This window comes from Prunus dulcis, chromosome 4, assembly GCF_902201215.1.
Source record: "Prunus dulcis chromosome 4, ALMONDv2, whole genome shotgun sequence".
Taxonomy (NCBI): domain Eukaryota; kingdom Viridiplantae; phylum Streptophyta; class Magnoliopsida; order Rosales; family Rosaceae; genus Prunus; species Prunus dulcis.
In genome coordinates, this window is record NC_047653.1 from 14351558 (window position 1) to 14365621 (window position 14064).

Below are 14064 nucleotides of genomic sequence, written 5' to 3' on the forward strand. Positions count from 1 at the left end.
CAGCCTTACCTAGTCAGGGTTCGGCCCGTGCCTATGTCACTTTCATTTTGCATATAGCAATATTTTGTCACATCATATTATTCAAATGACTTTTTTTATCTACTTCAAGTCAACTCCCAATCTATTAGGTTTAATTTTGCAGATGAACATGTAACCACTCGATATGTGTTCGCATATCGATTATGAATGCAAAATAGGAAGCATCATGAGAAGTATTTGTCTACTTTGGTTATTTTTTAATTTTTTTTTTTCTATATTTTGATATGAGTAGAATTGAATGAGCTTGAATTGATTTGGCTGCGGTTTCAGATTTGTTTAGAATCAACAGAATCCAATCAGACCATTACTTTTAGTTTTTCATTTTACATGTGTCGCATAATGTAGAAAATGAGATATATAAATGTAGCTCGCATTAGGGTTGTTTCTATCCAATTCAATTTCAATTCAATTTTGATCAGATGATGTGAAGGACTGGATATTACATCGCTAAATATGGTAAAATTACTATAATATCAAATATTATAGGGATTTGATTTTCCCACATCCCTTTTATCCACTTACACTCCCTTTTGCTTTTTAAAACTTTTTAATCAATTTTGTTCTTTTTCTTTCATAGTCTACCCTTACCCTACATTTAAGTTCTGATAGTTGAAATTAAGATAAGTTAACAGAAAATTCCTAATCATGACTATTAATGTGTTGCAATTTTTGACAATTGATTTGCATCACAATACATTAATGGTCATTCGTGAGTGACTAACCTTAACATCAACCTTGATATAACGTAATCAGTAAGCCCAAGTGATAAAAGTAATAACAAAGTCTTACTATATAATCACAACAACATATTATATTTTGCACATTGATCTTTGTATCACTTAATTTGATGATATTATTATTAAATATTGGTTGTTGCAATTTGCAGTGACGTATTTTGAGAATAATAGAGCTGATATTACAATATACAGATTTACATTTGACAGGACTACACTCTACACCATCTTTATGCTTGAGCTGTCACTCATTCTTTGGTTGCTGGAAAAAGCAGTTGGAATTTAATTTCATAATCCCACATGAATTGTAGGATTGTTTTTTTTTTTGGGTCCTTGCTTTATTATTGTTCATACTAAGAGACATCGTGTGTGTGTGTGTGTAGAGAGAGAGAGAGTTTTGGAGGTTGCACATTTAGGATATGTATATAATTGATCCCAGTTTTAGTTTTCAGTGTGGATTTTTCCCCTACTTATAGTAATTCTGTAAATTTTTGTAATTAAATTGGGCACTTTGATTGGTTTGGTTTGATTCAATTCTATATACATTAAAAAACATTTGGTAAAACTACATTCCAAACTTGAATCGACTCGTAACACTCTATTTGAAATATTCTAAATCACTAATATTTATAATATTTCAAATCAAATATTTCAAGCTTAAGATTGAAAATGCTTCAGAAAAGTTGGCGTCTTGAAGATACTCTGTAGTTATAGATATTTGTCACTAATTATGTTCAAATAATTAATACACCCATTAAATCAACTCTAATTTCTCATCTTCATTTAAAAAAGAAAAAAAAAGAATTACATTTATCGTACAACCAATGCAGTTGCTAATTAACAAACACGCCCAAATTTAATACTATAATTGTCCTGCTGTGGTAGTTAACCACATTCTGTTTGATCATCTTAATAAAGGTACCTATACCTGTGACTGTCGAATGCAGTGACCTCAAAAACGTTTTCTGCATGTTAGATGTTACACATACGGAGTAACAGTTTAATAATACTATATCATAGATTAGTAACATACGAGTTTAGTCATTCTTTCATATTATAATACGTTGATTAATAACAACACGTGACATGGCGGTATTTGTACGATATTTAATTTCTTTTAGGGAAGAGAACAACAAGTCCCCAAATCTCTCTCTATTTTTTCGCGTGCCAGATGTGATATATACAGCTACGAAAATGAAGCTAACACGCCGTCGATTAACGGCCTGACTCTCTAAAGACCCCATTAAAGTAAACGTCATGTCATGGCAACCCAACACAAAAACGACGTCGTGCCGTTAAGATTTAACTCCTTTCCGTCGGTTTGCAGGACTCTCACGCCAATTAAACCCCCTGGGAAAGAGAAACAAACAAACAGAACCTCCAAGAGTGTTTCTCTTTTCAAAAATTTTGAATCAAAATCCAAAAAGCCACCTGGATCAGATTGCGTACGAATATGGAAATTTCTTCGGTTCCGATCAGTTCGTGCTCCAAAGAGCACCAGAAAATCTATCAGGAATGGTTTCGCTTCGCTGATTCAGGTTCGTAGTAAATTACACTACACGTTTTCTTCGCATTATTTACCATGAAAACTACTGTTTTCTTAGTTTTTGTTTGGTTCCCGAGAAAATTGAGCAACTGTGTATTGAGTTTTTTTCCCTGTGGTTTTGTTCAGACACTGATGGCCGCATTACGGGGAATGATGCTATAAAGTTTTTCGGCATGTCCAATCTGAATCGGCAAGATCTCAAGCAGGTTATTTTGCGTTTATTTATTTATTTAGTGTTTTATTTATCAAACAAGTGTTTTCTTTTCCCTCAAAGTGTTATTTCTGCTTTAATTTGACACTATTGGTATTTGATGAATTTATGTTTCATACATAGGTTAGTGTTGTTAACTAAGTTAATGCATTAGATTATTCTCTGTCAAAATACATTTTGTTAGGATTGTGGGTTTCTTTTTCCTTTTAGCAATACAAAAGGTTTTGTGACACAATGCATAAGTAGATCCATTGAAGTTGGCCTGAAGTTTTTCATATTAGATTACTTTGCTAAGTTCAAGCTTACGATTATGATCTATGCCAACTGTTATGTTACATTTGTTAAGGACCACAAAACCCCCCTCTTCATTCTTTTTCGGGGTTAAATTTTGTAACTTGAATTTTGGGTTTACATTTGTCAAATATCATATTTTAGAGGCTTCTATCATTCTTTATAGAGGCTTTTTCTTACTAAGCGCTTTCCTTTTCCTAAGGTGTGGGCGATTGCCGATTCAAAGAGGCAGGGATATCTTGGTTTCAGTGAGTTCGTTGCCGCTATGCAGGTTGTTTTATTAACTGTTATAATTCCTTCTTTTTTTTCCTGGATAGCAATACTCGTACATTTTGATTTATAGCAATCTGACATGTTATTGCCTTTTCATTTGTAGCTAGTTTCTCTCGCACAAGGTGGACATGATATTTCACATGATTTATTGAGTAGCAATGGTGGGTTTCTTTAGTTTGACGTTGTTCTGTAAGGCATGCTTGGAGTGGTAGAATCTCATGTATAAGTTGACAGTTTGAACTGTCTGTTTGTCCATGAAAATGAGTAGTGCATGGCTGTTTTAAAAAAAAACAAAAAAAAAAAAAAATTGAAATTTTGTTTGGCACAATCAGTTAACCTAAACTTTGAAATGCTATCCTGTGTTTCAGTTGACTTGGAAAATCTCAATCCTCCTGTTATGGAAGGTTTGGATGCATTATTAGCGGTATATAGCTATTTGTACCTTTCTTACTCTTTTACTCGCATTTTTTGTGTAGTTCTTTATAATAAATTGATTGCTTTTATCTGGCCAAAATGATTGACTTAGTTTACTTATTTATTTATTCAGAAGAAAAAGCAATTGCACAAGGTGAATGAAAACGAAGTAAATGGTGAGGAGTTTCCCGACCTAACTATGAGATGTGTGTTGCTACTTTTGTTTTTGCTGTGCATTTACTAATAAGCAGTCATGCAGGTACGGTGGTGGTGGAGCAATCACCTTCAGCGCTTTGGTTTTCTTCAAAATCATCAAAAAAGGTATTTGTTTCTTATTTTTGGAGCAATCAATGTTTTGCTTTCTTGATACTCAGAAAGAAGGATTTTCACAGTCCTGGTAAATGTTTTTGCACCTAAACTTCTTTCTATTATGTACTAATTTGAATTGTCTTATTTTGATAAATCAAGTTTACTTTTTCATAATGCCTGGGTAATTTATGATATTATTGCTTCCATGTACTTTTTGACTTGGTATTCTAGTCTTCCTGAGTTGTTATACTTGTTGAGCAGAAATACTTATGTTTTTATCAGGATGAGTTTTCTAATGGACATGTGAAAGTTTTGAGTCAATTATGACTATGTTCACAATAACTGCTAGAAGAGGCCATGTTACTAGTGAATAAGTAAAGGAGAGAAGCTTACATAGTTCAGTTTTAGGAGTGCTTTTTGTTTTGTTTTGTTTTTTTTTTAAATAATAAATTTTTTTATTTTTTATTTTTTATGTATGATATAAAATTATATATTTACATGAAGAGAATGCTGCTCACAACAGACGATTTTGAACAAGCAGAACATGGTTGGAGAGTGATGTTTTGATTGTAGAGTTGATGCAAAATTTTCCTGTGCATACAGATTGCAATTTGCTATACTGTTGGATAGACATGGGTTATGCACTGTGTTTAACAAATTAACAAAATTCTTTTGGCATATTTTAGGTACCACTTTCTTCCGTAACATCAATTATTGATGGGTTGAAGAGACTGTATGTTCAGAAGCTGAAGCCCTTAGAAGTTACTTACCGGTTTAACGATTTTGTATCCCCATTACTGGTGAGTGAGCAGTAGGCGTTTCTTCTAGTTCTTTCATCAGATTTAATGCCCAGGCACTCTTAGTTTAATTTCATTTTTTTCTTGGATGCTCTTGAACTTTTATCTAATTATGGCATGCTATAGTTATCAATTGATGTTTATTTGCATAATTTTCAGACAAATAGTGATTTTGATGCCAAACCCATGGTTATGCTATTGGGTCAATACTCCACTGGGAAAACAACGTTCATTAAACATTTGCTCAAAAGTAGTTATCCAGGCAAGTTATCCTCTGTGCAAGTGTATCTTTTCATAATTGTTTGTGTCTTGCATAGAAAGTTTTTTGATATATTTCATCTCTTATCTCATTTGCCTTTTGACAGGAGCTCACATTGGTCCGGAGCCTACAACAGATAGATTTGTTGTTGTTATGGTAATTGCAAATTTATCTCCTTTCGTGTTGTCATTAACAGTCTTGAATTACTTAGCGACTGAAAGTTAAACTAAATGTTTATATGGTTGCATTTAAGTTTAAAAGACATATATATAATAAGGCTGTATAGGGGCTTAGTAGCAATGTTAGAAACTACCATTTTATTACCATTCTGAGTGTTCTATTAGTTATTGATAGTTTAGTGATAATATTAATTGGTACCTCCCCTGTGTGCGTGAGAAAAGGTGATTTATTATGCTTGCTTTTCTTGTATCTGATTGTACACCTTCATTTTTAATTGTGAAATTGTTAAGTTTTACTGTTAGGAAATACCATTTTGCATTTTGCCCTACATATCAAGGCTGGTATTTTGTTTTTCAAGAACAGAAAAAAGTCTGTTTTTGGGTCTGGTTTCTGTTGGTGGAAATAGTCTGTGATACTAGTCATGAGTTCAGAAATGGAAAGCAGATTGCTGAGCAGCTTGGCAGTATGTCAAGAGTCTGGATAGAGTACTAACATATTATTAGCCAAGTTCTAGGAATTTTTTTCTACCTAGTTCTAGGAATTTGAAGGAGAGAGAAGCTGAGGGACATTTTGTGTTTCTGGCCACTGTTCAATAAAACAAATTTCTTGCATTTCTTGAAAGTGCTTACTTGAGGCTTAGCAGTTGTACATGTGAATTTCAAGAAACGAAACTAGTAGCTTTTTGGCTGTCACTAGTACAGAAATTGATGTTTTAGAGAAGATCCTGAGATTTGGTTTCCTCACATTTGTAGCGAATACAAATTTTCCAAATTCCATTAATATTGTTTTTCTTTTTCTGTTAATGTTTCTGAATTTAATATTGTTTAACTAGTTAATTCTGCTTCCATGTAGTCAGGGCCTGATGGAAGAAGTGTTCCTGGGAATACCATTGCCGTTCAAGCTGACATGCCATTCAGTGGTCTCACAAAATTTGGAACAGCATTCTTGTCAAAGTTTGAGTGCTCTCAAATGCCACATTCTGTGAGTTATCTTTCACAATCACCTTGAATTTTCCAAATTTTCCTTTGAAACACTAAAGCTTACTCCTTTTTATATCCAAGCTGCTAGAACACATTACTTTTGTGGATACTCCTGGCGTTTTATCTGGAGAGAAGCAGCGGACACAACGAGCCTACGATTTTACTGGGGTAACTTCGTGGTTTGCTGCAAAGTGCGACCTTATTCTACTTTTGTTTGATCCTCACAAACTTGATGTTAGTGATGAATTCAAGCGCGTGATTTCATCTTTACATGGTCACGACGATAAAATTCGTGTTGTTCTGAACAAGGCAGATCAAATTGACACCCAACAAGTAAGTATATGCAAGATATGGATCTGTTGATGATTTTTCTTCTACATGTTCTTTTAGGCATTTAATTAGGTCATTGGATGTTATGATCAAATCATTCTTTATTCATGGTATTCAGTTGATGAGGGTTTATGGAGCTTTGATGTGGTCACTTGGGAAGGTTCTTAATACTCCTGAGGTCATGCGAGTTTATATTGGGTACCCTCTCCATCCTTAGGCATTAATTCCATGGAAATATTCCCATGGTTTATAATAGATTCCGATGTTTCCTAGTAAATTCCTTTTTTCAGTCGTTGCAAACTAATTTATCTTTTGCAGCTCATTCAATGACAAACCTGTAAATGAGGCTGCTACTGGTCCGGTTGGGAAAGAACTCTTTGAAAAGGAACAGGAGGATCTTCTTGCTGATTTAAAGGATATTCCAAAGAAGTCATGTGATCGCAGGGTGAGTTTGTTATATTTACTTAGCGTGACATTTCTTTATCAAGTTGCACTCAGGTTAATTTATTTGCAAATTTTAAATAAGCTTATTGTAGGGGTGCAATTTTATAGCTGTAACTTAGGTTGAGCCCCATTTTTCATTTCTTTTTAGCAACCGAACAATTCTTGCAGATGCCTTTTGAACGGAATTTTGATGACAATTATTTTCACAGATCAATGAATTTGTGAAGCGTGCCCGAGCCGCCAAGATACACGCTTACATAATTAGTCATTTAAAGAAGGAGATGCCTGCTATGTTGGGGAAAGCTAAGACTCAACAGAGGCTTATTGATAATTTGGAAGATGAATTTGGAAAGGTAGTATTCCCTCGCTCCCGTATGTGTGCAGGCCCTACTCTATATGCTCACACTTAAGTTACTGTACACAGGTTCAGAGGGAGTTCCATCTACCTCCAGGGGATTTCCCGGATGTTGACCACTTCCGGGACATCTTGAGTGGTTACAACATCGACAAATTCGAGAAGTTGAAGCCTAAAATGATAGAAGCCGTCGATGAAATGCTGGGTTATGATATTCCTGAACTCTTGAAGAATTTCAGAAATCCATATGGCTAATGGGTGAAAACAGCTCCGAAAAGTATCATGAACTACGGTTGCTTCGAAGTGTATAAGTCGAAGGAGCATTGCTCTTCTTGAGCATCTCAGTATTTGCTGCAGTATATGATTTCAACTCATATTTGAGTTTTCCCGGGGGTTTAGATTGTACAAGATTTGTGAGGCAGTCTCCTTATTTGTAATGTCATTTTCCGTTGGGGGAAGACTTGGGACCAAGTGCAGGCTAAAACATTTGTCTCTGTTATTATAGTTCCAAAGAATAAAACTTATCTGTGAATGAAATAAATTATATATATTTTTATTCCTTAGAGGTTCATTTTATTTTATTTTTTGTTGATAAGGAAGATCCATCATCTTTAGTCCTTGAGGATTTGTGCTTTAGTTGAGTTCTTTTTCCATAAAATTTTCCAATCGTAGCTTCGTGGAGCAATTATAATTTTCGTTTAAAAATGATAATCACCCTTGAGCTAACAATCTTGAAACTTCAAATTTTAGTTCGCCTGAAATTTGAATTTGACTTAAGTGGCAATTCGACACTCTGTAAAAATTTGAAGTCCATTTAAAACGTCAAATATCATATTATTTTATTATATTTTTAAAAATAAATAGAATTCATATGATGAATAAATTTTTTAGAAAGAGTAAATAATAGTGGAATTCAATGTTTAAAAAGATTAAAATAACATTTCACATTCAATTCGAAGTAAATTATTAGCCCATAAAGCCTAAAGAATAATAAGAGAAAGAAAATGAAAAAAAATTATTTGCATCCCTCGCACACGTACAGCCCTAGAAGCAGAATTTTAAAGATAGCAAAATAGACCCTTTGTCTGCACTGCACCTCTTTAGGTAAAGTGGCTTGCAATTTCTCTATTCAAACATGTCATAAAATAGTCACTGCCGTCGTTTTTATAATTAACTCTATGATAGCTTTTTCTTTTCAATTCGAAATCTGAGCTGAATTCACTGTCATCTATATCCGCTTTTTTTTCTTTTAGATGTTTGTTCTTGTGGATGTGGGAGTCGGTCTTGATAGAACACCAGGTGTTCGATAAAATTCCTCTGAAAGCTCTGCTTGCTTACGCTTAGCTGGTATTCAAACTAGTGAGAAGAACTTACACCATGCACGTAACTGCACAAACTTAGTTAAGCAGACAAAAGAGAAATAATATTTAATTGAGCAGTTTAAGTGCAAAACATAAACGCTTTTTGAATGACTATTGTAAAAGCTTATGCTACTGAGTGAATTTACTCTCTGACTTTACTGGGCCACTGGTTTCTGAATTTCAGAAAGAAAGTTGATCCAGGAGTGAGTGAGAGCAATGTTGCCACCAAGGTTGAAGAAGGCCATCACAGATAACCCAAAGAAGCTGGCCAACTTGATTGACCTCGTAAATCTTCCTTCGACGCTGCGGGAGTTCGTGGGTCAGTCTCAGATTTCTCATCTTGGATGCTTCATGCGTGTCTGGTCATACATCAAGGACAACAATTTACAGGTTCCTTTTCTTAAGATAAGCAACCTGTATGTCCTTCTAAATTAAAGAACAATCAGTTGTATTCAGTGATATGGTGCTGTATCTATCTTTCTGTGTTGTTTTGTCTTAGTTATAGTGCTTCATGTTTTCTGTTAGGTTGTAATAAGAATAAGTTTCTTAGTATTTGTTTAATTATCGAAATTGTTAGGAGCCTAAATTTACGAAGCTCCGTCCACTAATCACAGCAAGGTTGTTAACAGTCAATTAGCAGAGTCAGCAAGATTGTTAGTTCCGCTGTGTTGTTGCATTGAGAGGAGAAGCCTAGTTTGTGAACCAGTCATATAAAACTGGTTTTGTGCTTATGCAGGTTGTTTGTGAAATTTATTTCTCAATAAAGTTCCACTCTTGTCAACCCACTATTTGCCATCTCTGTCAATGTAGAAGGTAGGGGCTCTAGTATAAATGTGCTTGGGCTTCTTGTTGCTGATGTTTCTTGCGAGTCTAAGAAGCAAATGGGAGAGAATATATTATCTTTCACCTTGCGTACTTACTTTTATTGATTCTAACTGTGCAACTCAGTTTCATTGCTTTCATATATGAACCTATTTTAATACTGATCAGGAAATTGTGTGCTTGCCTAGGATCCAAACAACAAGAATGTGGTCAAATGTGATGAAAAGTTGAAGGGTATTCTGTTGGGCAAGCCTCAGGTTGAGTTATGTGAGCTTCCTGCACTGATCAAGCTCCACTTCCCCAAAGAGCAGAAGTGATTTTTCAGTTCAGGTTGAGGTGCATACTTCCCCCCACAGTAATCTTTTTCCTGAGAAGCATTTCTACAACTCTAGGTACTTGATGTTGTCAGAAACTATATCATGAGTAATTGTAGTCTCAGTCAGCAGTTTTTATGTTGTGTTCTTTTTTCAAGTCCAACCCCTTTTACTTGCTGTTCAATATGATATTGTAAGATCTTCACGGCAGTTTCAAAAGGTAATGTGATTTTTCTTTAAATCATCCGCCCATCTGCCAAACGAATAAACTCTTCGTTGATGACAATATGATATTGTAAGATCTTCACGGCAGTTTCAAAAGGTAATGTGATTTTTCTTTAAATCATCCGCCCATCTGCCAAACGAATAAACTCTTCGTTGATGTTTTTTTTTTTGGTTACATTGAGCAAAAAACCCTGGGGTTTCGATCCTGGGTGCCAAGCAGGGGGGAAGGGGGAGGGCCACAACCACTGTCGTAACCCCACTCGACTCTCTTCATTGATGTTTTTGCTTCACTTTATTACTATTTTTCATGCTGTATGGCACCTTAGTGGGTGATAAATTTAGATTCGGAAAAATGAAAGACAAATATCTTGATGCAAGATAAAGTGGATAGTACCAAAGGCAAGACTACTAGAATGACAATTACAGACCTCATTCAAAAGGTAATGTGATTTTGCTTTAAATCATCCGCCCATCTGCTAAATGAATAAACTCTTCATTTATGTTTTTTTTTTTTTTTTTGGTTACATTGGGAGGGAAGAAACCCTGGGGTTTCGATCCTGGGTGCCAAGCGGGGTGGAAGGGGGAGGGCCACAACCACTGTGGTAACCTTCATTGTTGTTTTTGCTTCACTTTATCACTATTTTTCATGGTGTATGGCACCTTAGTGGGTGATAAATTTAGATTCAGAAAAATGGAAGACAAATATCTTGATGCAAGTTAAAGTGGATAGTACCAAAGGCAAGACTACTAGAATGACAGTTACAGACCTCATTCTATACTGTGTACTTCTCATGAAAATTGAGCTAGGCAATTTCTGAATACATGATCTGCAATAATAGCATTTGTTTTTTCTGTGGGATGGAAGGAGTCCCAAAATACATATTTATTTGCATCTGAACATGTGAATGGGGTTATCTTATTGCACATGTAACTCATCTCAAATAATCCTGTGCCACAACAGGCTGTTTCTGCATCTTCAAATCCTGCAAAATAGGAAATTTATCGCATTGTTTTTTATTTCATGTACACAAACTGTAAGTGACATTACAACGGGTACTATAGTGAAAACATAAAGTAAAACTCACCAAAAGTAGCTGGGTTTTGAATGATTTCTAAGAGAATATCATATGGGTTTGAAAGCACAAGTTGGATTCTAACTAGTTTCTTGCTGAGCTTTTCAATCAATCCCTGCAACTTCTCATTGAAAATCCTAGCCACATCATTGTACTCCTCAATACAATCACTCCCAGACAAGATATTTGTAGTTCTCTCCAGTGGCAGGCAACCCATCGGGGGAAGGCCGCTTATAGACATCTTTCGAGCTCCAAGCTGGTAAAGCTCTGTGATGAAATTTCCAGCAATTCCGGCTAGAAAATTTTGGTACTCCTCTATGGAAAACTCTGATGATCTGCGTTTAGTTACGTAGTAGTTTTCTACGAAATCATTAGTTCCTATACTGAGCAGGTAAAGTGCTTCTCCCAGAACCTCATTAGCTTTATCATTGCCTAGATAGCTTCTCAGGTCCTTCTGGTATTTCTTGTAGTACTCCAATTCCTTCCAAAGAGGTATTACAGACTGCAAGACCAGTACAGCAGGGTTTAGTATATTATATTGATTATAATATAAACTAAAAAAATTAAAGGAACTTCTGAAAATTGTTGGAAACAACTATAGTCTATAGTGTGTCTGATCTGTGTCTAAATTAGGTTATTATCATTTTTTTATCTTTAACTGTTCATTCAGGTATGGAACCTACGACCTTATCCTTCCACTTCGTACTTGAGGGGGAAGGAGAGATTCTGTTTGGCACGAAGGTCGGTTGCCTTTATAAGGCGTACTAGGTTGAGTCATAATGTTACTTACTAGCACATCAGAAGTGGCATTATCATAACCAGTTCCCGCAGAGGCAAAGCAAACTCCAGTAGCAAAATCCTTAATGGTATAATTTGGATCCAAGTATGCAGGTATCGTTGGCTTGATCATAAAAGCTTCAGAAATGAAGTCTGTTGGAACCCTACCATTGGAAAAGCGTCCGGTAGGCTGGCCTCCAAAGAAATCGCGACCATAGGGTTGAAAGTCGCTCTTCAGGACTGTTGATATCTGGTTGTTGTTCCCTGCATCCACAGTAGAGTCTCCAAACACAATAACTGCCGGAACTTTTGCAGACACCATAGAGATTTCCAGAAGGAGATAGGTTAGGAGGAACCGTTGAATGGCCTTAATTGTCATCCTTTCTCCTTTAGTGCTCCAAGTTCACTGGTTCAGAATATAAAAATGCAGAAGCAGGATGGTTGGCAAAGCTGGTAAGAATGATTTGGAGTGAAATGAAAATGGAAGAAGCCGATACAAATGGTAATGGAGGTTGATGAAGTTTGTTGAGACTTAAATTTCGTTGAGTGCAAAGAAGAGTGGATTCTTGATGTGTTGTATGCGAGTCAATGGAGGAAGAGGAATTTGGTAAGGACAATAGAGGCTTCCCTTTCAGGAAATGACATAATTTCTAGCTGAACCTAATAAATTAGAATCATAAGGATTTTTCTGGTTCTAGGATAATACAAGGTGAAGTAGCTGAACCTACTTGGACCTCTTTGTTCATCCTTAAACCAGCAAGCAATGCCTAAAGCCTTGACTTTGACGGTATTTCCAGATGGTGGTGACCATTACATTCTGTGAGGCTATCAAATCAAAGACCAAACTTGGCAATATAAGGTGAATTTTTTAATAATTTCATATTTTATTACACTTATGCTAAAAAAGTGGATCCCCGCGTCTGCCACGTCATCACTTTACAGAAGACGAAGCGTCTGCCACGTCATCACTTTACAGAAGACGAAGCGGTCAAATTAACGGAACGTGTAAATTAGTCGAATTTTAAAACGTTAGGGTGTAAATTAACAAAATTAAAACCACGTGGCTCATTTCAAGAATGACCCCAAACTTTGAGAAGGTAAAATGATGTTAGCCTTTTTTTAATATTATTATTATTATTACTACAGTACCATTAGATGTTTTACTGTCAAAATCGAGTTATTGGTGTTTAACAGTAACTCAACACATTCATTATTGTTGAAACCCAAAGGTCATTGGCAGATATGGGCTTAGATTAGATTAAAATAAAATATCGATTGTATTTTAAAAATGAAAAAAATAAAAAAAGGTCATGTGATTTGCAGAAGATTTGTGTCAAATAATAAGTAGAATTTATTGAAAAGGATTTGTAACTCAAGTAGTTAAGAGCATTTATCTCTCCATCCAAAATAATTCCATGTTAAATTCGTAATGTATTGAATTGAGTGGGAGCAAGTTCTATGCAGCGTAACGTAACTCAGAGTAGCAATGATTGAAAACAATTTGAATCCCCTCTCATTTTCTTGACAATCTTGATTTCAAATGTAAATTCATCTTTTAAAAAATCTCTTTCATTCCATCAGTTTACCGATAAAACTCAAAATCCATTATAACATTATACATCTTTTGAGGATTAACAAGAGAAAAGGAGGATTTGGATCCACCAAAAACAACCCTACAACAAAAAAAACAAAAAACAGGAGGAGTTTCTTGTGGTTGTAGTGTAGTGTAGCATAAGTTTCCAAGAATGAAACAAATGGATCACAATTTCAATGTGACGCACCGGTTCAACATCTGCACCAGTTGGATAAATAACGCATACATGTTCATGACCCAACGTGGTGCTTCCCATGGATCAGGGATCGTATGGTTAAATCTTCCTCAGTTGGATGATTAGGTGATTAATTGAAAGGTTCAACCATGTTTTTGTGTTTGTAGATATGAGCCGGATTAGTTGGTCAATATAGTGAACCGGTTTCTTTAGTCAAATTTAATTTTTCTTTTTAAAAATTAGAGTAGTTTAGACTACTTACCTGAATTCAACTACTATCTTTGATGAAATTTGAAATATACTATCTTTGATGAAATTTGAAATATAAAGGTGGAGACTTCATACTTCTAGTCATTGACTAAAGCAAATTCAATTGTGAGTATATTAAATAGCTAGTGGCTAGTCTTGGGCATGAATGATCAGCACTTCAAGATAACTTTGAGGTCCTGGCCTTTTTTTTTTATAAATATTTTTTTGAATAAATCGTATAGCCGCTCGGCTATACTTGGTTTTAAAATAAAAAAATTAGTATGGCCGATCGGCTATATACATTCAAAATTT

General features: G+C 35.2%; 3 protein-coding genes across 5 annotated transcripts; 2 read left to right on the forward strand and 1 right to left on the reverse strand.

Annotated features, from left to right (window-relative positions):
* The first annotated feature begins 2112 nt into the window (after positions 1–2112).
* Positions 2113–7731, forward strand: LOC117626361 (EH domain-containing protein 1). The gene is made up of 16 exons (XM_034358025.1): positions 2113–2311; positions 2446–2525; positions 3024–3092; positions 3198–3255; positions 3463–3518; positions 3642–3684; positions 3768–3829; positions 4504–4617; positions 4774–4876; positions 4980–5029; positions 5906–6034; positions 6115–6366; positions 6482–6561; positions 6682–6808; positions 7017–7160; positions 7232–7731. Exons 1-16 carry the CDS (start codon positions 2227–2229, stop codon positions 7415–7417), a joined length of 1638 nt encoding a protein of 545 aa, XP_034213916.1. The 5' UTR covers positions 2113–2226; the 3' UTR covers positions 7418–7731.
* Positions 7732–8151: 420 nt separating this feature from the next.
* LOC117625753 (upstream activation factor subunit UAF30) lies at positions 8152–9903 on the forward strand. 3 transcript variants are annotated; one of them, XM_034357295.1, is made up of 3 exons: positions 8152–8266; positions 8708–8913; positions 9534–9903. In XM_034357295.1, the coding sequence occupies exons 2-3, from the start codon at positions 8740–8742 to the stop codon at positions 9660–9662; spliced, it is 303 nt and encodes a 100-aa protein (XP_034213186.1). In that variant the 5' UTR covers positions 8152–8266; positions 8708–8739; the 3' UTR covers positions 9663–9903. The 3 variants fall into 3 exon arrangements, with proteins under 3 accessions (XP_034213186.1, XP_034213188.1, XP_034213189.1); XM_034357297.1 differs by having other exon boundaries at positions 8253–8509; XM_034357298.1 differs by lacking the exon at positions 8152–8266 and adding an exon at positions 8542–8562.
* Positions 9904–10673: 770 nt separating this feature from the next.
* On the reverse strand, positions 10674–12477 carry LOC117625447 (GDSL esterase/lipase At4g26790). The gene is made up of 3 exons (XM_034357000.1): positions 11748–12477; positions 10970–11459; positions 10674–10867 (listed from the first exon to the last, which is right to left on the reverse strand). Exons 1-3 carry the CDS (start codon positions 12111–12113, stop codon positions 10674–10676), a joined length of 1050 nt encoding a protein of 349 aa, XP_034212891.1. The 5' UTR covers positions 12114–12477.
* Between the last annotated feature and the right edge of the window lie 1587 nt (positions 12478–14064).

Excerpts from the sequence above, each read along its gene's own strand:
- LOC117625447 (XM_034357000.1), bottom strand. The coding sequence starts at position 12,113 with ATGACAATTAAGGCCATTCAACGGTTCCTCCTAACCTATCTCCTTCTG. Across the intron at positions 11,460-11,747 it reads ATGCCACTTCTGATGTGCTA|TCTGTAATACCTCTTTGGAA; the intron begins GTAAGTAACATT and ends CTGGTCTTGCAG. Across the intron at positions 10,868-10,969 it reads TCAAAACCCAGCTACTTTTG|GATTTGAAGATGCAGAAACA; the intron begins GTGAGTTTTACT and ends CCTATTTTGCAG.
- LOC117625753 (XM_034357295.1), top strand. The coding sequence starts at position 8,740 with ATGTTGCCACCAAGGTTGAAGAAGGCCATCACAGATAACCCAAAGAAG. Across the intron at positions 8,914-9,533 it reads TCAAGGACAACAATTTACAG|GATCCAAACAACAAGAATGT; the intron begins GTTCCTTTTCTT and ends GTGCTTGCCTAG.
- LOC117626361 (XM_034358025.1), top strand. The coding sequence starts at position 2,227 with ATGGAAATTTCTTCGGTTCCGATCAGTTCGTGCTCCAAAGAGCACCAG. Across the intron at positions 3,256-3,462 it reads TGATTTATTGAGTAGCAATG|TTGACTTGGAAAATCTCAAT; the intron begins GTGGGTTTCTTT and ends CCTGTGTTTCAG. Across the intron at positions 6,035-6,114 it reads GCTCTCAAATGCCACATTCT|CTGCTAGAACACATTACTTT; the intron begins GTGAGTTATCTT and ends TTTATATCCAAG.